Source organism: Malaclemys terrapin, chromosome 4, assembly GCF_027887155.1.
Source record: "Malaclemys terrapin pileata isolate rMalTer1 chromosome 4, rMalTer1.hap1, whole genome shotgun sequence".
In the NCBI taxonomy this organism is placed as follows: domain Eukaryota; kingdom Metazoa; phylum Chordata; order Testudines; family Emydidae; genus Malaclemys; species Malaclemys terrapin.
Genome location: NC_071508.1, coordinates 34,765,299 through 34,790,383, shown reverse-complemented (window position 1 = coordinate 34,790,383; position 25,085 = coordinate 34,765,299). Strand labels below are relative to the sequence as shown.

At 45.3% G+C, this 25,085-nt stretch overlaps 1 protein-coding gene and 1 long non-coding RNA gene across 10 annotated transcripts in view; one reads left to right on the top strand and one right to left on the bottom strand.

Annotated features, from left to right (window-relative positions):
* Window positions 1-6,042: 6,042 nt before the first annotated feature.
* On the bottom strand, window positions 6,043-9,088 carry LOC128837444 (uncharacterized). The gene is made up of 3 exons (XR_008444942.1): window positions 9,003-9,088; window positions 7,124-7,252; window positions 6,043-6,112 (listed from the first exon to the last, which is right to left on the bottom strand). It is a non-coding gene; the product is annotated as an uncharacterized LOC128837444 (long non-coding RNA).
* Window positions 6,070-25,085, top strand: part of LOC128837441 (acyl-CoA (8-3)-desaturase-like) — an 86,453-nt gene continuing 67,437 nt past the window's right edge. For 6 of the 9 annotated variants that reach the window (XM_054028636.1, XM_054028635.1, XM_054028642.1 and 3 more), the window contains exon 1: window positions 9,878-10,230. In XM_054028636.1, coding sequence (XP_053884611.1) covers window positions 10,000-10,230 — 231 coding nt within the window. In that variant the 5' untranslated portion in view covers window positions 9,878-9,999. Of the gene's footprint in view, window positions 6,149-9,876; window positions 10,231-25,085 lie in introns of those variants that run through there. The other 3 variants (XM_054028643.1, XM_054028637.1, XM_054028644.1) reach the window with 2 other exon arrangements.

Here is a 25,085-nt window from a genome sequence, read left to right as displayed (position 1 = left end):
ATTCAAAGGCAAACAATTTCTGAGACTCCTGATCAAGGGGTATAGAGAAGAAAGCATCTTTTAAATCTATTACAGAGAACCAGCTGTGGTCCTTGGGGACTTGGCCAAGATAGTATGAGGGTTTGGGACAACTGGATAAGGGGCCTCTATTAACTTATTAACCTGCCTTAGGTCCTGGACCAATCGGTACTGCCCATTAGGCTTAGGCACTCCCATTATCGGAGTATTGTACGGGGAAGTGCCTTCCCTTAGCCAGCCGTACTGTAAAAACTTTTGAATTAGAGGCTTCAACCCGATCTGAGTGGTTAATTTAAGGGGGTATTGTCGAATTCGGACTGGACGGCTTCCTTCCTTAAGGGAAATATGCACTGGTAGAGCGTTTCGAGCCCGAGCAAAGCCTCCCTCCTCAGCCCAGACCTTAGAGTTAACCCCCGGCAGCTGGTCCCTCTCACTCTCCGGCTGCGCCGGGAGAGGATTTTCAGCACTCAGAAGGGCCATTTGATAATTAGAAGTTTGTTGTTTAGGAAGCCTAACTTCCATAGTCCCATTATTATTGAACGAGATTTCCGCCTGTAATTTAGTAAGCACATCTCGTCCTAGCAGTGCAATGGGACAGGAAGGGCTACAAACGAATTGGGAAATATGATGGTCCCCTACTCTCACTAGGAGGGGAAGAGTTTTTTCCAATTTTATGTTTTGTCCCTCTATCCCTTGAACTATAGCACACCCTTGAGCCCTTGCTTGAGGAGCCTCTGCGAGGGGAAGCAAACTAAGGGTAGCCCCTGTATCAATAAGGGCTTCAATTGGGCGGCCCCCTACCTTAATTGTTACCGTGGGATCCAGGCTGGCGGGCTGTGCCGCCAGAAGGGGCCGCTGAGTCCCCCGGCCTCCCTATACAAACGACTCTCCCGAGCCGTTGTAGAAGATGGGCGCGGGTGGGACTTTGTTTCCATGTCGTCCATTCCACAGTACAAAATTTTATCAGATCATCTTTACATAATACCATTCCATAATCAGCCTGGCGTCTAAACGCCTTCCAATTATTTAACATACATTCCAAGGGTGTCCCACCATATGTGCTTTGCCCGGACCCCATTATGCTTGTATTCAATTAAACCTGGTCACGGGTTCGACCGACCCCCCTTGCGATCAAGATATCCTGGTCACGGGGTTTCCCCTCGCAGGAGTCTCGGGGCGGCTAGAGTCGGTTTAAGTCCTAGACCTGGTTATCACAATTTTGGCTTCCAACATATCATTAATATTAAAAAGAACAATATCCCTGCCAAGAATAAAAGCAGGCCCTGGGACTTTTCTACGTCCCAATAATTGTCCAGTACAGCCCACGGACTAGTGAAGTTAGTGAAATTATTCATTAGCCGCTGCCTGGTTTAGTTACCATGACCACAAAAGATTCATCCACCTACAATACCTTCCCACACAGGGGTTACCTAAAGGGTCCAACCTACACTGCGGGGGCGTTATCCCTCAAACCCAAGAGGTAAACGCACTTACCGCCCGGAGTGGCCGCGTCCGGCTGTTGGACCTTCCCCTCCTCTGGTACCGTCTTATCTCCGTGTCGTTAGGAGTTCTCTTTAGAGAGGACACAGCCGCCCCGACCGATTGTGACGACCCAAGGCCCGAGCAAACCAACAGCTCGAGGTGGCCACTCCTCGGAATCGCCTTCGGTCGTCGGTCAGTGCCCTCCACAGGGAGAGAAGTCCCGGCGGAGTCGCCAATTTGTTGGCCAAATAGGGCCCGTTTCCCCCCGGAGCTTACCTAATTACACCAAGGAGGCACGGAGAGACAAGAAGACGGGTACCAGGTCCTTTATTTGTCAGTCAGCTGAGAGGGTGCTCCCATCGGCTCATGCCAGAGGAGAGACACACCTTACAGGGCCAAACAGGCCTCTTTTTATAACCAGTAACAAACAACTTAGCCTTGATTCTTTTACGTCATTACACTGACCTATAGATAATAGGTTACACAGAATACATATATTATTTTGGGGAAGGGGATACAAGAAACATCTGTTGCGGATACATTTATCATATTGAAGGGAGAACAAGGTACATCCCTTGACCCTTTGCACTAAATACCTTGGGGAGATATGGAGAAGCAGCTGCATATACTTGTGAGCCAAATGAGCCAATTAGCAAATAGCTGACATGGTTAAATGCATGGTTAGATACACATCCTTAATTTTATTTAGATCTCTAGGCCTTTTCCATCAATAGGAATTGTTTAACTATCACCTCCGTAGTCGCAGAATGACAGTGCAGTGTTCATTTGGCTGTCTGAAAGCAAGAGGGTGATGTTTTAGCGCTTGGTTAGAAGCTGAAGAACAAAATTTTCCTGGGATTATAGCTGCATGTTGTACTTCGCACAATATTCATGAGTAAGGGAGAGAGCCTTAACAATGGGTAGGAGCCTGAGGTGCAGAGACTTACTCAGGGGTCATCCACTGTTCGGGGTGTCTGGCCCCTTGCAGTCAGAGTAAAACAAATTTAAAAAGTCAATATGCTTCTGCAGCCCGCCAAAAAGAGTCCTACAGCTTCAGGAAGCCAAAGGTAAAAGTATCAGCTCTTCTCCTTTCTGAGAAGGCCTGGACAGTCAAGGCTCTCCAGCCATTTTCCCAGGCAGCAATCCCTTTTTTCCAGGAACCAGGGAGCTCAGAGTTACAGTCCTGCTTCTTCGGAGTGCCCCCCTGCCCTGAGCAGGCTCCCTTTTAAGTATCCACCCATCTCCAGGCTTACAAGTGCATTGGGTTGAGGTAGATTATGCCCAGAGGTGCTCTAATGCCTTCCTGACTGGGGTGGAGTGGGGATCTGCCTTACCACATGGTGAAACAAGGAGTCACGGAAATTATTTTGTTTGACTACCAACTCCATAATTCCATTACTTTCTAGTAAAAATATCAGAATGCAGAGCTCAAAACATCTCAGAAGGCATGTAGCAGAGCTGCGGAACAATATACCATGGGAAACCTGACCAGAATGCTGAGCACGCATTGTGAAACACAGTTGTGCTGCATGGCCACATAGATATAATGCAACATTAACTTGGTCACAAGATAACAATGTGGCGCGTATGAGCTGATTGTGCAATGGTTGTTGCAGATTACTTAATACAGAAAAACAAAATGTGTGCCAAGTTAAGTATAGACACGCCCAGAGTCTGAACACTCTGTTCTGGCAACCCCATGGATGTATTTGTATGTGGGCAAGTTTTCCGTTGTAGACAGTTACATATGCAGTCATTTTGTATAAACAAATGTGGATTGCCTCAGCTTGTGTTCTCTTCTGGTTCCCAGTCAGGGTATTTGCGATCTATTTTTTTTACCTCTTGGGATGGGTTGTGTTTATGGCTTTTAGACTGTATATCATAGTGACCTGTGAGAGAGAGTGTAACAGAAACATGTTATTTTGATATAGTGTGTGATCACTGGCACACTATACTGTCAGTTTCTCAATGACTGGTCTGTGCAGCCTCCTTGCTAGTGCTTGAGAGTTCCCTGACACAGAATATCAATATTTAAAATGTAAAGGTTTTTTGTATTGCATTTTACATGACTGTATTCATTCAATTATTTCTGAACATTAAAAAATAAACTGACTGGGCTGACCGGTTGCCACGCTGCTGATATGCAAAGTACATTAGTTGAAAGGAAGTAGTTAACAAAGCGGCAAGCAAAATTTAAGTTCTAGTAAAGTGTTTACTTAGCTAAATCAGACAATGTCATTGTCAAAGCAGTTAGTTCTGAAAAATAGATTCAGAGGTAACAGAAGTTCAGAAAAACCGAATAGAGATGTGAGTGTCTCTGAACATAAGGAAGAAGGATTAGAAAAGAAAAGGAAATGTTCGGCCTTCAATCAAAAATACAATTAGTCTTACATTAAGTATGGGTTTGTTGCAAGTAGGGCTGTTGATTAATTGCAGTTAACTCACGCAATTAACTCAAAAAATTAATTGTAATTAATTGCAGTTTTAATTGCACTGTTAAACAATAGAATACCAATTGAAATGTATTAAATATTTTGGATGTTTTTCTACATTTTCATATATTGTATTCTGTGTTGTAATTGAAATCAAAGTATATATTTTTGATTATAAATATTTGCACTGTAAAAATGATAAACAAAAGAAATAGTATTTTCAATTCACCTTGTACAAGTAGTGCAATCTTTGTCATGAAAGTGCAACTTACAAATGTAGATTATTTTGGTTACATAACTGCACCCAAAACCATGTAAAACTTTACAGCCTAGAAGAGTCCACTCAGTCCTACTTCTTGTTCAGCCAATTGCTAAGACAAACACATTTGTTTACATTTACAGGAGATAATGCTGCCCTCTTCTTATTTACAATGTCATCAGAGAGTGAGAACAGGCATTTGCATGGTACTTTTGTAGCCGGCATTGGGACCCTAACCCTTCTAGAGCACTGCAAATTTATAAGAATCCTTCTCACTGTGCCTGTATCATCCTGAACTGCAGAATGCTTATTCTACAGCTTCAGAAGACTTAAAAATTATCTCCAGTTATCAGTGGGACAGATGAAACTGAATAATGTAGCTGTCCTTAACGTGCATCAAGACCATACCAGGGAACTAGATGTAAATAAGATTGCTGACTGTTTCATCCAGAAAGCTACAGTGAGACATAATGTCTTTAACTAGGACGTTAGCAAAGACAGCTTGTAGGTGACTGCAATGATTTTAATATACTGTAATTCATGATAATGTAATTATGTAGTTCATAACAATTTAATCATTAAAATAGTAAAGATACCAATGATACACACACATTCAATAACTAGAATATAAAAGGTGTATAAATATGCTGAAAAAAGCCTTCCCCCCCACCCCAACTGGCAGAGCGCCTCTTTCTCCCTCCACCCCAACACACACGCCTCTTCAAAAGCACCCACCAGCAAAAACAAAAGGCAGCGCCTATGCCTATGAATGCGCATTTCATGAAGATCTCTGCTGTAAAGAATTGCCACAAAACACAACATGCACAGAAATCTTCTGGGTCCTAAATGAGTATGTGACAGGACATGGACTTTGGTGGGACCGCTATGTTGGAATTTGCACTGACAGACTGGCTGCAGTGACAGGCAGAGATTCTGGTGTAGTGGCAAGAGTGATGGAAGTTGCACCAACTGCTCAAGCAACGCCGCTTTATTCATCGAGAGGTCTTGGCAGCTAAGAAATTGTCTCCAGAGCTTAATGATGTCCTCAATATAGTTGTTAAAACTGTGAATTTTGTGAAAGCAAATGGACTAAATTGTCGCATATTTGCTATAATGTGTTAAGAATAAATTCTGACCGCATTTCTTATATGCTGAAGTGCAGTGGTTATCCCATAGCAAAGTATTAAACCGAGTAAATGAACTGCGACGTGAACTTGAAGCTTTTCTGTCTCAAAAGAAGTCTCCTCTGGCAGCATACTTTCAGGATTTACAATGCTCGCCAAACTTGTATATTTGGCAGATATATTTGATCACTTCAATTAGTTCAATCTCTCTATGTTGAGTGTCTTTGTACTGGATGACAAGACCATGGCCTTTTTAAAAAAAACTCTCCAAGTCTGGAAAAAGAGAGTCGGGCGTGATTGTTATGACATGTTCCCATCTTTTGCATTTCCAGATATTGATGACAGTAAAGATGTGGATCTGCCTCACCTATGCGAAATAATTGCATCCCATCTAAAATCAACTCTTCAAAAGTTCAAGGACTATTTCCCATCAGACTCTGATCCATGAAAAGGAAAACAATGGGTTCATGATCCATTCTCCTCTCTAGAAACTGAGACCTCTTTGTCACTATCATTGGAGGACAAGTTGCTGGAAGTGTCAAGTCATGAGGGTCGGAAGTTACACTTTCATTAAGTGACTCTATCTGTTTTCTGGATCAAAATCAGACGTGAATACTCACAAGTCAGTGAACCAGATGTCAAAACTTTGCTCATGTTGCATTCCACATATCTCTGCGAAATTGGAATTTCAGTGATGACTGCAACGAAAACAAAATACTGCAACCGGCTGAGCACGCGAAAGATGATGCTCCAAGTGTCCTTGTCAAACATTCATCCCCAGATTGAAAGATTTGTGTCTACAAGACAGGCACAAACATCTCATTATCAGAATGGTGAGTGAATCCATCTGATTGTTTGTTAATTCAATTGATTTAGTTTTAAAAAATAATAATCTCTAATGTACAAAATTAAGTATACAGTTGTAGACAAAATTATTGGTAACCTGATTTTTAAACATTGTTTCAAATGGAGGGTAACATTTTTCATATCACATGACTGGTTGAACTGGACTTTATTTTAACAAATAAACAGAATTGGAGTAGTGGCCCTGTGTTGGTAAGCAAGTAAGAAGTGTCTTACATGCAGATAGTACAAAAAGGAAACTCTTGGCAATACTGAAAAAACAGCAAGAAATACCAGTGAAACACTGTTTGGTTTTTGGTTTTGGTTGTTTTGATGATTTTTTTTCCTGCTCTCTCAAACAGTCCATCCAGCAAACCCTGGAATTAGAATCCCTGGAATCACTACTCTATGTGATGGATTCTCCCACCACTCTGTGATTGTTCCTTTGTCTGACTGCTCACAACCACCAACTCTATAGATGTCTATGTCCTATAACAGTGGTTTTCAACCTTTTTCATTTGCGGACCCCTAAAATTTTTCAGAGGGAGGTGTGGACAACTTTGGAAATTCTGCCTCTGGTCCATGAACCCCTACCATAAAAGTCTTAGACTGAAAACTGACTGAACAGAATTAAACTAGAAATATTGCATATGCTTGGCATGGCATTTGATGCAGTGTGAGAGAGGGTGCTAAACTGTGGGCTTCTATGGTAACAACATTTCTGGGTTTTGACCTGAACGTGGGAGTATTCACATATTTTTGATTGGTCAGAAAAATTGAATGCCTTTTCTGGGATCTGAAACTCTAGTTTCATAATCACCTTTCACTGACCCCTTCAACATAGTTTGTGAACCCCCAGGGGTCCATGGACCACAGGTTGAAAGCCACTGTCCTATAACGTAGCATTTGTCATGCATTTTGTTTGCTGAGCTCCTTTCTCATTGCTGACATTTAATCAATACTACCTTCATTAGTGTCCTCCTTGTTACATTCTCCACGCATTCTTGTATTTGCCCCTTCTTCCATGCTTAAGTTTAGAGCACCCTTCCTCTTCTTGTGTGCCAGCCAAGTGTCCTGTTCTCATTCAGATGCTCCTTTAAAACATGTATTTTTTTTCAATGTGGCTCTTCAGTATTCACTCGCCAATTGCCATTTCAAAATGTCTATTCAATATTTCAAAACACCCATCCCTGCCTGCATCTTGGGACTAGGACATACATACTACATTATTGTATATTAGACTATATTTCTATACTGGGGCAGGCAAACTTTTTGGCCTGAGGGCCACATCGGGTTTCCAAAATTGTATGGAGGGCCAGTTAGCGGAGGCTGTGCCTCCCTAAACAGCCAGGCGTGGCCTGGCCCTGACCCCTATCCGACCCCTCCTGCGTCTCGCCTCCTGCCAGCCCCCCCGTGACTCCTGCCCCATTCAACCCTCCTGTTCCCTGCCCTCTGACCGCCTCAACCCCTATCCACATCCACACCCCCGCCCCCTGACCACCACCCCAAACTCCCCTGCCCTCTACCCAACCCCCCCCCGCCCCCTTACCGCACTGCCTGGAGCACTGGTGGCTGGCGACGCTACAGCTGTGCTGCCCAGAGTACCAAGACAGGCACTTGCACCACCCAGCGGGAGCCAGCCACGCCACCGCGCAGCCCATAGCACTAGGTCAGGCCCCGGCTGTGCAGCTGCGCTGCCCCAGGAGCTCGCAGCCCCGCCGCCCAGAGCATTGTGCTGGTGGCGCAGTGAGCTGAGGCTGCAAGGGATGGGGAACAGCAGGGGAGGGGCCGGGGGCTAGCCTCCAGGGGCAGGAGCTGAGGGGCCGGGCAGGAGGGTCCTGAGGGCCGGATGTGGCCCGCGGGCCGCAGTTTGCCCACCTCTGGTCTATACGATATGGTACACCATGCTCCATGCACTCTACTGGTCATCGTACAATTCAAGGTGGAAATAACAATCTTTAAAACTCATCATGGTCTGGGTCAAAGTAATGTAAAGTGTAGTTCTACTTTGAAAAGGGTCTGTAAAGATGGCATCATGGGGTTTCATGGTTATTGTCTTTCAATGACCTTTGCATCAAATGTAACATGAGTTACACTACATTTTTAATTGCCAGCCCTGAAAACTCAGTCTAGGCTGTGACAGCCATGTTGGGGCTCTTTCTATTTTGTGCATCATCCAGGGGCGGCTCTATGTATTTTGCCACTCTAAGCACAGCAGTTTCGGTGGCGCGCCTGCGGGAGGTCCACTGGTAACGCGGATTCAGCGACATGCCTGTGGGAGGTCCACCGGTCCACAGGGCAGGTGCAAGGAAGTTTAGCGCCCTAGGCGAAACTTCCACCTTGCACCCCTTCCCCAGCCCTGCGGCAGCTCCTCGCACCCACCCCCATGGCAGCTCCACTCCCCTCCCCTCCGCCCTGAGGTGCCCCCCCCCCGCGGGGAGCCGTGCGGCAGCTCCCCACCCCAGCTCACCTCTGCTCTGCCTCCTCCCCGAGCACGCCGCCCAGACATGAGCTGCGGTGGGGAGCTGCCACACGGGTGGGGGTGCCTCAGGGAGGGGGGAGCTGCCGCAGGGCTCCCCACCCCAGCTCACCTCTGCTACGCCCCCTCCCCAAGCACGCCGCCCCCGCTGGCAATGACAATAATTGCATGGAGTGGCCGCTGCACTGGGAGAGGGAGTCTGAGACGCACGTGTCAGCGCGCCGCCGGCAGCCCAGCCATGCTGTGAAAAAAAAATTGGGGGCACAGCTTTTTGGCGCCCCAAAATCTTGGCGCCCTAGGCAACCGCCTAGTTTGCCTTAATGGAAGCACTGGCCCTGCCGGTCCTGCGCCTTTGGTGTACCTACCGTCAAATTGCTGCGGGACTGGCGGACTTCCCGCAGGCATGCCGCCGAAGGCAGCCTGACTGCTGCCCTCACGGCGACTGGCAAGGCGCCCCCCGCAGCTTGCTGTCCCAGGCACGTGCTTGCTGTGCTGGTGCCTGGAGCCGCCCCTGGCATCATCACTAGAAGTAAAAGTTCTGCAGGCTAGTCAAATCATTCGATGACCACTGCAGCCTACTTGTCATTAGCTAATGCTCTCAGTGACTGATGCATAAACCCCATTATCTTTAGTGGTTTATATTAACATATCTGAGTAGAAATAGAGATAAGGCTGGGGAGATAATACTGTATCTTCTATTGGACAAACTCCTGTGAAAGAGACAAGCTTTGGAGCTGAAGAAGAGCTCTGTGTCACTGGAACGCTTGCCTCTTTCCCCAACAGAAGTTGATCTAGTAAATGATTACCTCGCCCACCTTGTCTCTCCTTCATTATGTATTGTCCTAGCTAGTGAAGCTCAGAGGGGAATCTATCAGGTGCCACACAGCTGGTGGCTGCAGGCTAGTCTCACTTGACAGCCTAAGCCTGTCCCTCCACAAGCAGCTTCAGGCTACGGATTCCAGCTCTTCTCCCCTGCTCCCACAGACTCCGGAAAAAGGCGAATGGGAGTGATTTTAACAACGTGGGCCCCCTTTAAGAAATAAAGTAGTAAATTGCCCAGCTGGGATTTGATTGACTGCTGGGATAGCCAGTGAGTCGGCTTAGGACTGAAGAGAGCGGGGCAGCCAATGGGCTCTTGAGGGACGGGATGAGATGTAGTTTAGGGAAGTGAAGTTGTGGGTGGGCTTTCGTGAGCCAATTGGTTCCCCAGGGCACGTCTAGGCGGATAGATTAGGGGAAGGGCGCGGCAGAGGCGGGTCGGGTAGCTCACAGTACGCAGTTTGGTTATGATCGAGCGGAGCGGACGCGGCTCAGTAGCTGGCTGGCTTAGCGGGTCTCAGCGCTGAGACAGCGGGCGGGGGAATGGCTCCTCTGCGGGGTCCTAAGGCGGGAATGGAGGAGCCGGAGCCGGCTGCGGGCTCCTCCCCGCGGCGCTTCACCTGGGAGGAGATCGGGCTCCGCACGGGCCGGGGGCACCCGCAGCAGGAGCGGTGGCTGGTGATCGACAGGAAGGTCTATGACATCAGCCAGTTCTACCGGCGCCACCCGGGGGGCGCCCGAGTCATCAGCAGCTACGCGGGGCAGGACGCCACGGTGAGGGGCAGAGGCGTCCGGGTTATCAGCGTGGGCAGGGCAGGGAACAGAACTGGGACCCAAGCGGACAGGGGATGGGGTAGTTGGGTTATCAGTCATTGTGCAGGGCAGGATGCCACGCTGGTGGCAGCAGAGGAGAGGGCCAAATAATTGGCCTCTGTACGGTCAGGACAGCTGCGTTGGAGAGCTATAGACATGATTGATTTATCAAGACTACAGAAAGTCTCAGTTGTAGGCTGAGGAGAAATGTATTTGTCATATGAGAGAGATTTGCGCGTGCAATCGCACTAAACTGCACACAGCGTCTATCTAATCCTTTGTTACTGATATCACTAGGCCGGTGACTTCTAGCCAACAGAACTTCCCGATTCAACAGGCGTTGGAGTGTGGTTCCTACAGACAGATGTGTCACTTGAGGTGGTTTATGCTGGGAGTTGAGTGGCAGGGGAAACTGCCTCCTCTAATGCCCATAGATAGAAACAAATGTTCTTTTCACTCAGATCCCTCTCTCCTCAGTGACACTGATTCTTGTGGGAGAAATAATAACTGACTGGTAAAACACCACTGTTTTAGGGAACTGGGAGTCACAGGTTGCTAAGAGATGAGTTTCCTTTTCTGTGGGTGAAAAAGAATCTGTTAACTCTTGGCACATTATGTAGATGTGAAAAGATATCACTGAGCAGACAGACAAAGCCAAAACCCAGTATTCCATAGGCTGTGCTTCCTGCTCTCTGTCCCTAATGCCCAGCTGTAGCTGTTCCTTTATAAGCCTCTTTAAATCCGTGTCAGACATTCAATTATCTGACATCTTATTATCAGTGTATGTTGGCAGACCACAAACCTACCCTTGTAACCCCCTGTTTCAGGGGCCTCCAGTCTTATGCCACCCTCTGTGATTTGGGCAGCTGGCTAGCACCCACCCTGAAACAATCTGAGAGGCATTTTTTACTAGCAAAAGGTATTTTTCTAAATTGTTTGACTCATCCACCTTCTTCACCTAGGAGTTTTTATGAGGGTTGGCCTGTGACTGAAAATGCAGCTGCATCTTACAACCTACAGTCCCACTGAAATCATTGGGCTACATTATGGCTGGGTCGCATTTAAATTCTTCTTTGTATTACTGCTCAGTTTTCTTTATATAAAAGTTAATTTCTTGTTCACCTTTGGAGTGGCTATCATTTCTTTTATTTGCTTTCTCCTTCTGGCTCTTTAATACTGAGAACTCCTCTCTCACCCTTTCCTTAAATGGTTAATCATTCATTTTTGTTGCTAAGTGATACAGTACCGTACCAGATGCTGGGGGACTTGTGAAATAAAATATGGTGTTTAGAAAGGTGCTAAAGATGTCTACAATTTCACTGGTTCTCCTGCCTCTTAATTGTGTTTTGGGAAACAAAATCAACAGGTAAAAATGGTGTTCTTCCTGCTTCCCTTTACAACCTTCCTAAAAAATAATAATAATAATAATAAAAAATCACTGCACTTGTACATTGAGCTCCCTCATATAAGTCACATCTGGTGTTTAGGATATGTTAGCCAATCCATAGGGCTGGGATATCATTTTTGGTAGGTAAATTTCAGAATGTAAACCTCCAATTTTGAAGCATTTTAAAACACCGTTTGTACCTGCCTACCCTGAAAGCTGATCTATACACCTTGATCTTATCAGCTGTGCACTACTCCGAGCTGGTTTCACACCAAAAAGCTGACGGGTGGGAATCGCACATAGGTGCTGGAACGAGAGGTGCTGGGGGTGTGGCAGCACCCCTTGGCTTGAAATGGTTTCCATTATATATAGGGTTTACAGTTTGGTGAAATGGCTCTCAGCACCCCATTATTAAAAATTGCTCCAGCATCCCTGGAGTTGCGTTGAGGGCAGCATGAGAAATATAAGACGGAAGAGGAGCACTATTGATTTAAAGAAATGTTCCTTAGAAAAGGTGATGAAATACAAGTCAGGACATACTGGTAAATATCAGCCTTACTTCAGAACTGGATGTCCCCTCTTCAGCACCAATCCTGTGTTTGTTTTTTGCCTGTGGGAACAGAAGCAGGAAATAAAAGGGACTGGGGCTCACTGAAGAAGGGTGAGGGGATGGAAGGGATCATGTGTGTTTCCTTCTCATACAAGGTCTTGAAGCTCTCACCATGGAGGGAAGTGGAATCAAGAGGTAACCAGCAGTCAGCTAATCAGCTTGTGAGGAAGTTGGGTGGGTCTGTGATATGCTGACTGCCTTATTGTCAGAGGGTGGGTTTTCTCCAAGGGATGTAGTGGAGCTAGGCATTCATGAAGGGGCTGTTTTTTTCTCATTGTGATCAGATTGTGTACTCAAGGTGGTGTGTGTGGTTTTTTTTTTTTTTTTTAATACAAAAGGAGACTGATCTGAATGTACTTGCTTAATAGCACAATTACTTTCTCTACAGTCACACAAGTATTGCTGGCCTGAGGTAATAAGGAAATCATAAATAAAATTACAAGTCTTGCATCTGAAGAAGTGAGGTTCTTACCCACGAAAGCTTATGCTCCCAGTACTTCTGTTAGTCTCAAAGGTGCCACAGGACCCTCTGTTGCTTTTTACAGATTCAGACTAACACGGCTACCCCTCTGATTAAGAAATACAGTTTGCCTATCTATCTTGCTTTATAAACATAGGGTTAGATTGTTACCTGCCCTGCATACTTCTAAAAGGGAGTAAGAAATTCCCATACATCCATGAGTGAGCTACCTGAACATTTGGCTCATTTATAAAGGAGTAAGTGGGGCTACTCACCTGCTTACTACCATCCCAAGCAAGTGAACTACCAGAGTAGTTGAGCCAGCAGAAGGAGGAAGTATACTGTTGGTATAGGTCTCATGAGCCTGGAGGAAAGAATTGTGGCTTAGGGTCACAATGCATCCCAACACAACAGCTGGGGTGGTGCAGCTTGGTCAGGGCAATGCCTAAAGTAAAAATCTAGCCCTGAGATAATGATAATTATACTTAAGGTTAACATGTTACCTTTCATCTGATGATCTCGCAGCATTTTACAAGTGTGGGTAAGGATTATTATCCATATTTTTAGGCAAAGAGGCGGAGTACAGACAACTTAAGTGACATGTGCAAGGATACATAGCAAGTCTGTGACAAACACAGGAACTAGAGTCTGGGTTCTCCTGACTCCCAGGCCTGTATTGTACTGACTAAATATGTTGCCTAAATTAAGACCTGTCCCAGGCCTGCAATACTGTTGCCAATTTTAATGATTTTATCATGAGTCTTGTGATATTTGGCACCAACGGCTCTGAAGGAAATAAGTAGAAATGAGATAAGGTCCTCTCATTGATCAGTAACTGGTTGAAAGATAAGAAACAAAGGATAGGAATAAATGGTCAGTTTTCACAATGGAGAGAGGTGGACAGAACCCAAGGATCTGTGCTGTTTAACATATTCAATAATGATCAGGAAAAGGAGGTGAACAGTGAAGTTGTATTATTTGCAAACTTTACAGGATAGATAAATCCAAAGCTGATTGCAAGAGGGCTCTTACAAAAGAGTGGCAGAGGGCTCTTACAAAATTGGCTGATGGGGCAACAAAACGGTAGATGAAATTCAATGTTCAAAGTAATACATGTTGGAAAAAATAATCCCCAATATACATATATAGAGGATCCCCCCACCCTGTCCAAACACCAGCATCAGTGGTCACTTGTACATTCAACTTCTTGGCCCTGGGCTGGCATTAACCCTGAGTAATGGCTTGGGCAGGGATGAGTGGGCCAAATTGGCACTGTCATCTGCTATACAGGGACTTGGAAGGAATGTGGTGGCAGGTCCAGGCCAGTGCAGACACCAGACCCCTTCTCCAGGTCTCTGTTACTGTCAGCTCCGCTGTTTGGTGCGTGCAGACAACAGGGCTACATTTGATCAGGGATCTTTCTGTTGCTCTGTTCTGATCTCTATGGCTGGCTGGGTCTGGGGCCCTGCACAGTCCCTTCTGCGGATAGACATGGGGCACTGCAGGGCTGTCTAGTCTCCAGGCTGCGGTCACAGCTGCTTGTAGGTGACCCACAAAGTGCTGCCCCTGCTGTCAGCTCTGCAGTGCAATGGTGGAGGCTCCAGTCCTCTGGGGGAAGGTACGGCCACCTGACTGCCACCGGAAGTATGCAGCAGCATCAAGTCTGCCTCAAGACCAGCACCATACTTGGGCCCAGTAGGAAAACACTGGGCTGTTAACAGAACCACTTTACAACACAGAGGGACGTGGGGCAGTCCTCTGAACTCAGGCTCTGTCCCACAAACATCGGGACAGGTACCAACACCGGGCATTGCTCAGTCCGTGTAGCCCGGGTAAACCAGGGATCTCCCTCCCTCCAGCTGCTCAAACAGGCACCAGAATCCTCTGGGTGATGCTCCAGTAGCAGGGGATGGGGCAGAATATTGGGGCCAGCAGGTTCTATAGCACTTGGGTTGGGCAGCTGGAGGAGCTAGGAGCTACCTGGAGAGATCAGAACAAGCAGAGGGATGGGGGAGTGGGCTGCTGGGGAGCAGGGTCATGAATCTGAGAGGGAGAGAATGAGAGACACCACCTGTCCCAGGTGGAAAGGGACAAGTAGGACATTATGGGGTGCAATCCAGACCAACGAGGGGCTGTGTCACCACTTGCCTTGCAACCTGGGGTGCCTCCAAACCTAAGCTCTTCACAGTCAGCCTGCAGGTCACACCCTGAGTCTCTGTGTATAGTCACAGCCCTGGTCCAGCAGCTCTGACCCCAGCAGCCTGCCAACAAACACCAGCCACACTCTGGCTCCCACCAGCTTTGGTTACTACCTGCAGGATGACCCCAACAGGCTGCCATTCCCAGATTTCCACACCCCCAAAAATGTGTTCTCCGCAGTCCAGGCCTCTCCTGGACAGTCTATTGCCCCTCTAAGGGGATCAACATACAACAGTCTGCTACCATAAGTGGAGGTTACCCAAACAATTCACAACACTGTATTAGTTTTAATTAAAGAATAAAAAAAGTTTCTTTAACTACAAAGAGAGAGATTTTAAGTGAGTACAAGTAATAAGGCATTAAAGTCAGAAATGGTTACAAAAATAAAGATAAAATGCTTTCTAAACTTAAAGTAGAGTTGGTTCAAATTGAAGTCTCTTACCACATGTTTTCAGTACTGTCGGAGAAAAACAGAGTTCTCACTATTTGTTTAGGTATAGCAAGTCAGATGCTTTATTAACTCTCACAATTGCGCAGAGGGAGAGAGCTAAGCAGGTCTCTCAACAGGTAAACAATTACAGCAAGCATTTATACCTTTTGTTACAGACAATAATGAGCAACAGTTGCATTTTGTTTATACATAGGTCATTCTGATATCTTGTTTTGCTCACTAATGTAGACTCTTAGTCTACATTCCATATTATCTACACAAGGTCGCAACAACTTCTCACACAGTTCTTTCCCACTCGCCTCACACATTCCTCGCTTCTACAAATCTCGCGTTATTAGGGTTCCAGTTAGCCTAACTCTTGCTAACGAACTGTCATGCATTGCATCCCCTTCCTGTCAGTTCTTTCTCTGCTTCCACAACCCCCCCTTTTGTACTACTAGTACAACAAACATTTTCAAATCTCTATTTGCATTAAATCTCGGAATTCAGATTCTACATCAGATGCTTCAACCTTAGGGGTTTTGATTGGATGTAATGACAATGCATGATGAGCATGGACATAAAAGGTATTACTATTATTACGTCTTTTACAACAACAGTAACATAATCCTAAGCTAACTAATAACAATACAAGCAATAACATTCCCATAGCAATACTATAATGGGGTTGTTGTACAGCCTTAGTCATAAAGCACAATACATCATACTTAGTACATAAGATAGATACTCTATAAGCAGTGTGAAAGGCATACTTTTCTACTTGATATACATTTTGAAGCATGTGAATTTGCCCTTGTACTTCAGAGATTTTCTGAACCTCTGGTAACAGTGAAAGCAAATTTTGAAATCGATCAGGTACTAAACTAGTCCAATTAAAGGGTATCTGGAACCTAAGGACTACTTGCAAAATTCTATCTGCAGGCCAGTAAATAATATGATTGCCTGCAGTGGTAATGAGATTAAAATGTATGTCTTGCAATGTGGTGGTTTTAACATACACACAGCTATCATTAGCTTAAAAAATAAGTGTCCTGTTAGGGTAGTTCCTTGTCCCCTACCCTCCCAGCAAATGTAGTCATGAAGAGTAACAACTTCTCCTGGCTTCAGTTTACGGATGCACTGAAGCTGTGGGGGTTGTAACGGCCAAAATGTCCATTGACTCCCTAACTCCATCCAAATGTCAGATGTAATCCCAGGAGCACTGACTAAGAATCGATTGGGCATACCAGGTGGTCTAATTTCCCAGATGTCTCGATGAATTACCCAATCCCATATGCATCCTCCCCATGGACCCGGCAGGATACGGTATGTGGGAGCCCACACCCCCTGAACCGGTCCATATGCTTGGAAGGAGCACTGAGAACGTCTGCACTTCCACCCAGAAAGTTTCCAAGTATGTCTCCATGGCCACAGATCAGATGGTACTCCTGATGTGTCTGTAAGGGCAGTGGGCCAAGCCTGATGCTCTAGATCATTCCAAATGGCCATTAGCTGGTCATTCAGGAAATCCTGAATTTCTGAACATGCTAGATCCCACTGCAATGCCTTCCCAGCCTCAGTGATATTCAATACCATCTCTGTCAGCAACTTCTGGGTCATTGAACTAAGGGCGGAAATAACATGTAACTCACCAACTCCAGCCTGTACCTGGGTTAGTTGTGCTCCAGAAACAAGGCCAATGGCCTTCTCTAGTTGCCCCAATTTCTCATCATGTTCTTGGTTCTTAAAAATATTCCAAACTGCTGCTGCATTATTGGCCCCATCCCACAGGGATCCGGTCAAGTCTCTCTTCTTTCTAGAAGAAATAACCCAAGCCCTCTGCTGTGCTAATCTAATGGCAGCCCCCTGTGAGCAATTTGGGTATGTAGAGGTAATCTGGAAACTGGATAAGGGTAATGAAAATTTAACAGTCCCTAGTGTAGTGTTAATCACAGTTCATTGATATCCTAATACATTTCTTTTTTGTGTAGTACTATACCACATTCCCAAGCATGGGTCCCACAAGTTTCTTCCTGCCAGTGTATAATTCTTTGTTTCTTCACCAGGGTCAGTTCTTAATGTCTCTTGTAGTCAGGAATCCCTGGACTTTGTGGTTTCAGTGAAGCAAGTGTTCCTTCTTCTCTTTTCCTGAAACAGTGTGGTTTAGCATCATACAGGGGAGAGGTTACTAGCACATCACCCTGTAATGGTTTTGCTTCTTCTAGAAAAATCCAGAGGCACAGTAGGTCTGTCAGTGGACAAGGGAGAGGTTACTAGCACTTCACCTTGTCTTTTTTTTTTTCTTTTTTTTTTTCTTTTTTCTGCTGTCCAGAAGACACAGCAGAGCTAGAAGGAGAAATAGGCTTATCATCAGTCGGAGAGTCCTCCCGAGGTGGAGGGGTCTTTTTACAGTGAGAAGCATGGGTCCAGGCAGGTAGTCCTTGGCACTTTACTGTGGTGGTGGTGGTTAACAGGACTTGGAAAGAGCCTTTCCAGTGTGGAGCCAAAGCAGTCTTTCGTTGATGGACTTTACGTAGACTCAGTCTCCTTGTTTCAATGAATGGCAGGGCTGCTAGGGTCTTTGGGTAGCACTTCTTTTATCTGTGAGAAAAGAAACCTAACACATTTCATTAATGCCTGGCAGTGTTTTGCAGATCTCATAGTTGCTTGGGCACATTCAGGCCCCCCCCTTTTTCTTGGCTGTCAGCCAAGTCTTAGCTGTGGGTAGTATCCTTGGATGGTGCCAGCATCTTATCTTTGGACTGAGCTTGCTAGCTATTTTTCCTCAGTTAACTCGTTCTGTTCTTTTTCCTTCTCCCCTTCTTGGCTTCTTTTAACCTACAAAGGAAACTTCCACTTTTCACTCATACACCTTTTCCCAACAATGAACACATACACATTGCCATTATACAGTACATTAGTCTTATTATTCAATGTATGCCATGTACACCCTTCCAGTAAAATAACTTTATTACAGAGCTTTGGAGCAACAAGCCAGGACAAGCACACCCACTTTTGAGGAGTCCACTCGGTACAACCTCAGGTGTCCAATAGCTTTACTCCCTCCCCACCCTCTGGCTAGAAATCTGAAGTAGCCAGAAGGATCCCATGGGCAATATGGGGAGTGGGTTAACATTCCATGTCCTTGCTTCCAAAGACTGTTGGTATGCAAATTTTAACAACAATTTTTTCAATTAAAAAAAATCTGGCCAATGAAGTTTCTTTTTCTTACTTAAGCAACTGTATTAGACTTTAGTATATCACATTTTCCTGATTTATCCAAACACTTTTTGTATTCCAAGTTGAATAAAAACAAGTATCTGCTTTTTTGATTTAACCCTTCTATTTAATTTTGAACTAGACTGTCTTATGAAAATATTAAACCCAACAATTCTGGCCATAAAACAAACACCACAAGACAGGACAAAGAACACAAAAATAATTCCTATTGTACCAGTAAATGCATGGTACACTGAATGCTGTTCAGCTGGCATCCGTTTTCTCTGATGATCTGAAAGACAAAAGAACAGAGGTCTACCCCTTCTGGGTAGTCAGTCATTGCTTAAAATATTTCCTTTATATACACACATACTCTTGTTGATTTTAGACAAAACAGAGGAATTACCCCATATTTCCTTGTATTTGTTTCATAGGCAGCCCAGGTTTCAGTGGCTTCTACCTTATTAGTTAGAAAATTGCATTAATACAGATGCTTTCTGGCTTGCTTTCAGATCCAAAGCTATCCACAGCTTAAAGATTCTTACTTAAAAAGGGACACGATTAACTTTCCCAGACTTTTGATTGCCTTTTACTTCTAACTCCTGCTTTCAAACACCCAGTGATCTGAAAGAGACGACACAACCTATATTGGTAGGTTTGCATTTCTTTTACCTCTGCTACAATATACACTGCACATGTTCTGGGGAAAATGCACATCCTATCCACAATTCAATTTCCACAACACTAGCCACATCAATTTCTACACAAGGTGTAACTGTTTCTTTTGTGCTTACAAAATCTCCGTGCACCCCTAGTAAAGTGACAGCTCGACCACACAGAGCCAGGGACACTGTCCTTCTCTCTCTTTTTACCAGATCTTTTATCTGCTATTTTGTTACCCAAAAACAAATTCAAATCTTTATTCTTTCCTGAACACCAGGTAAAGGCCATTTACTTAACATATAATTCAAAGGGCTATCCTTAGAGGGTTTTACCAGAGACCCACCCATCTGCCTGCTGACACTCTAACAGAGAATTACACAGAGAACAGAGGGAATTATGGCCTAATAGGATCCTATTACAGGAATTTCTACTAATACTGACCGCTACAGGGGACGGGACAGAAGGATCCCAATTCAACCTCAGAGCTTCATTGCACGCGATGGCTTCCACTCTGAGGAATTACAAATGAGAGGCTCAGTTCCGTCCACACACCTAACACCTAAATGTATAAGACAGAAATTCATTAACCGGAGTCGCCAGTAACTGTCACCAAAATATCGGGTCCACCTAGCTGAGAGCCAATAACAGCCAGACAGGGATAAGGAAGAGTTGCTTTATTCTGCAGAAGAAAGGAGAGCCTTGCACCTTGGTACAAAGACTCTGTCTTACACACATTTTACCATTTCAATTATTATCCTGGGGATTTGAAATCCCCATGCTTATAATTACTTACTCCTTTCCTTCCACTATGCCCTCAAAGTTTCCAACCTGTTCTCCAATCTCTCTATCTATTGCCTGCCCGCTTGGGCCCGATCCTGCTTTTCTCGCTGAACCGTCCCTTCCATGAGCACCAGCTTTTTCACTACCAATTTAGATAGGAGGGTGGGCTTCTCAACTAGCCCCCACCCTTCCTGGTCTCTTCTCTTAAACATTCTTACTCACAAGGCTACCCGAGTCCTCCCCCGTGAGGCTTGCCACTTGGGCAAAACACATGGCCCATTGGCATTTAACTATTCAATTTTCTCTTGTGGCAAACACACTGCTCTTACAGCATATGCAAACACAAATGGTTAAATTCTGACAAGTCCCTGAAGGACCGGTACTTGCTTAGCCAGTGCTTCCTTTTCTGCCTGGAAGTCCTGTCTCAAGGCTTGCAACTTGCCCTGGGCGTAGGTTTGAGTTGCTGCCTGGTTCATGATCTATGCTCTTAATTGCTCAATTCTAGTTATCAAGTACACAACTCTTCTCTTTTCTCCAACTTCTCTATTGCCCAGTCCTGCTACGACTGGGGTAGATCCACCTGACACCCTTCCCGGTCAGCCGGGGTGGAAAGAGGAATGCTAAATCCCTCTCCGGTTCTCAGACTTACTGTGGCTGAGAGTAGACACACTTTCATACTCACACACGTACGTCCAGACTGGCCACGTCTGTGTATAACGTTCAGAGAAGGTGCTGTGCAATCTCCAACTTGCTTCCTCTCTTGGGAGGGCAGTTCTTTTACACCCTGAGGTCTCCTGGGGCGTCTTTTCAGTGATTCCAGTTCCAGGCCGGCTGCCTGTGGCTTCTTCAGCGTCCCCAAACCACACCGGCTCCAGGGTCGCAAAGGCAGACTGTTGGATCTCACTGGACAGTTAAGCTTTGCAAATGTAATCTCAGCACTGTAACTTGTATTGCCTTTGGTTTGACTATGTCTATATTTTTTCACAGTCAGCTGGGGCCGAAAGCAGTTTTTCTTTGTACTTAGCCTGGTCTGCATTGATTCTTGACCTTGAACGCAGATTAACTTTCTCTTTATCTCTGGACCAAGCTGAATTTCAAATTAACCCATTCCTTTCCTCAATAGACAAATTGCTCCCATTGTGTGTCAGAGGCTTTTTTGTGATTAAAAGCTCCTCTGAGATGTATGATCTTATCTAGATTGAAGGTACCTTCTAGTGGGCATTGTTTAGATGAATTTTCACGCGTGTAATGATTCCAATTCTCTAAATACCTGCAGGTTTTAGTACCATAATGTACGTACATGAAATAAGCTGGGGTACCCTTAGTGGGTGAGAGGGAATCCTTAGACTGTCCCCCACCCATTTTCCAATCACACACACAGGGAGGAGGATGCCCTGTCCGCGCTAGCGGCACATAAACTAAGGATCTCTCCTTACAGGGTATTCACACAGGAGAGACTAACGAGGATGGCCACGACCCTCCTACACCTCCCTTCAGCAAAGAGCGTCGGCTAGTCTCAGAGAGACGGCGCCGCTTACTCTGTTGCATCCAGTGAGATGATCAGACTGTCAGTGGCTCACACAGAGAGGAAAAGGGGGAGGGAAGATGGGTTCACACACTCCTAGACTCAGGTAGCCTCCTCGCCGGACGATGCCAGGCCGAGTTAGCCCACCGTGGGTCGGATCGCCTAAAAGATCCTCTAGTTACCGGGCTTGCGTTAGAGTAGTTCTGGTCACGAGCCAAAAGACTTCGCAAAGTACTCTGGGCGTCTTCCAGTAACACTCAATTCACACTGGTGTACACACACACACACACACCAAGGCCTTATTCCAGGTACTATTCCCAAGTACCTCGATGCATCACTTGAGGCGGTAAAAACCCCTCTTGAGGAGGTAACAACCCCTCAACACAGGTGCAAACCCTATGCACCTAGCATATGCATACAGGGGGCGGCAAACAATTCCCCTATTACGCCGCTCAGCATCTGACCTTGCTGCACAGTCAATAAGTTCGGATGGCGTGAGCCCAACAGGGACAAACGGCCCCACGGACAGTCCTCCTCCGACACCCCAATAGAGATTTCAAAAGGTCTCCTACCTCTATTGTGGCGCCATGGGGTTCGAAGGGGAACGATCCGTAGCAGCTGCCGGTGCCTCTGCGGGCGTTGCCATCCCGGACGAGCCCCCAAATTGTCGGAGAAAAACAGAGTTCTCACTATTTGTTTAGGTATAGCAAGTCAGATGCTTTATTAACTCTCACAATTGCGCAGAGGGAGAGAGCTAAGCAGGTCTCTCAACAGGTAAACAATTACAGCAAGCATTTATACCTTTTGTTACAGACAATAATGAGCAACAGTTGCATTTTGTTTATACATAGGTCATTCTGATATCTTGTTTTGCTCACTAATGTAGACTCTTAGTCTACATTCCATATTATCTACACAAGGTCGCAACAACTTCTCACACAGTTCTTTCCCACTCGCCTCACACATTCCTCGCTTCTACAAATCTCGCGTTATTAGGGTTCCAGTTAGCCTAACTCTTGCTAACGAACTGTCATGCATTGCATCCCCTTCCTGTCAGTTCTTTCTCTGCTTCCACAGTACATTGGTGACCAAACTTTCAAGCTGGGATCTCCTCCCAGAGTCCAACAGCTGTTTCTTTTGTCATCTTAAGTAAAAAGAGAGAGATGGACAGGGAGGGAGAACTTGGGGTGTCTTTTTTCCCTCACGTCTATAGTTCAGTTACCCTTTGAAATGCTTTTTCATGGAGGTTACCCCTAGTTAAAGTTCATTCAAACAGTAAAGAAGGTGGTGGTGTCTGGTGGTGAAAAGTTCCATGCTGTTTGTTCTCAGGTCTGTTTGCTGAAATGCAGATTTTCCTTGGTTCCATCAACATTATTTGGGGGGAGGGTGGGGCAATTCATAACTTTACATATAACATTGCTATATACATTCTATCATGATATTATCTACCAGTAAGTTATTAGTTTTCAAATGATATGTTACAAGGCATATTTTGTACAAAGATTATTACAGTAGGGTGTGAATACAGGGATGCATTCCATCACAGTGAGAAAGAGAAACTGATGGAGAAACCCACTTGGGGGAGACGTGACTGAATTATTCCTTCTCCCTGCACTGAGAAGGGAAAAGGGAGGGTGTTTTGAATGGTTGCCTCACCAGTGGGGGTGGAGGATATTTGAGTGACTGCTTGATGTGGACGAGTCCTAGGGTCTGTGACCCTTTGACTTGTTGGGCCAGGAGTTTGAATGCCCCCTGACCAGTTCGTGTTTAACAACCACTCCCTACCTGACTAGGTGCCCAGTATAGCAGTTCCTCGCCTTCTGCCTTCTGTTAATTTTTATGAACTGTGGGTCTAGAGCAGAGAGTGACCTATATAATAAGAGTTATATACCCAGTTATAAGAGGTCTTGGGTTGGAGGAAATTGGTGTACAGAAAGGGAGGAGAGGAGTCCCTGTCCCAGCCCTTACACCCCGGTCTACACTTTTCACTATGTAGTTTCATTAGCTGTATCTTCATGCGTGGTGTTGTCTTCCTTAGCTGTGCCTCCTGTGAGTCTAGCAGGAAGACTCATACAAACTAGATTGGGCATGTGCAGCAAATGTTTTTTGAAGCCCTATGACTCAGTCAAATCAAAACCAATTTTCTCTGGACCACTCAAATGGGGTCAGGATGGGGTTGTACTTGAGTGGCTAGCCCAAGCGGCTACCTGTGCTACCATGGCCACACTGCTATATTTAGTGCACTATCTTGAGCAGAGCTCACCTGTGTCTGTCTGCCTGAGCTGAGAATTACACCATCCTGCTGCAGTGTAGATATAGTCTCAAAGGCCCTTCGATGTGGGCTGTTTCCCTGCTAATTTCAGCTTTCAATCCTCTGCCATTTTGGCTGTAAAGTGGTTCAAGAAAAGGTCACAAGGAGGGGAAATACTTTTTACCCAATCTTTCCTTTACTCAGAAATCTTAGTTTGTTGTAGAGAAATAAATGGCTGGATTTGCAGAATCTGTATGTGAGGAAAGGCAAGAAGAAGAGTCAAAGATGATGCCAGTGATGTGAACTTGGAAGATAGGAAACATATTAATGGTTTTGAAAGGCAAAATAAACTCAGTGTTCGGACCAAATTAGTCCTGGTGAAACCCCACCAAGTCAGTGATCTTGGATCAGAAATGCATTTGGCCTATTGACTTGCCAGTGGCTATGAGATTTCCAAGGGGAGAATATAGGCAATAGGTGGAGAAGTGGAACTGGACTGACGGTAATAGTTTGGGGATGAGAGGTAAATTTGGGAAACAACAGCGTGGAGGTGATACCGAACCCAGGAGAGTCATTGAATATAGTTATCCAAAGGAGAAAATGTAAAGGGAAAATAAGAGAGACCTGGAGGACTCTGACAGAGAAAGGAGTATGTGAAGGCCCTAGATGGAGAAGTCAAAAATGTAAGAGGATACCAAAAAAGTGGAGAACAATGGAAGCCCTGTTTCATAGATTTGTAATGTCTAAAGGCAGAAGGGACCACTGTAATCAACTAGTCCGATCTCCTGTACATCACAGGCAATAAGACTTCCTTGAATTAATTCCTATTTGAACTAGACCATATCTTTTTGAAAAACATCCAATCTTGATTTAAACATTTCCATTGATGGAAAATCCACCAGAGCCAGAGTTGTTCCAATGGTAAATTACCCTCACTGTTAAAAACATGTGCCTTACTTCTAATCCAAGTTTGTCTAGCTTCATCGTCCGCCATTGGAACTTTATATATCTTTGTTCGACTGTGTCTGAAATGGCAGGGGCCAAGGATAATGATGATGGAGAAGAGACCCATTAGAAATGGCTAAAGGAGAGAGTAGTTAGGGATATAGGTGACAGAGATTACTCTGAAGTGAGTGAAGCTCATACTGTAGAGGGTCAAAGAGAGAACTGGAGGAAGGGAAATGGAGGGCAGAGAAGTAAACTGCTCACATGAGGTTAGAGGTGAAGGAGAGGAGGGATATGGGTATTAAAGAGACAGGTGGTGTCAAAAGGATATTTTGGGATTGGAGATA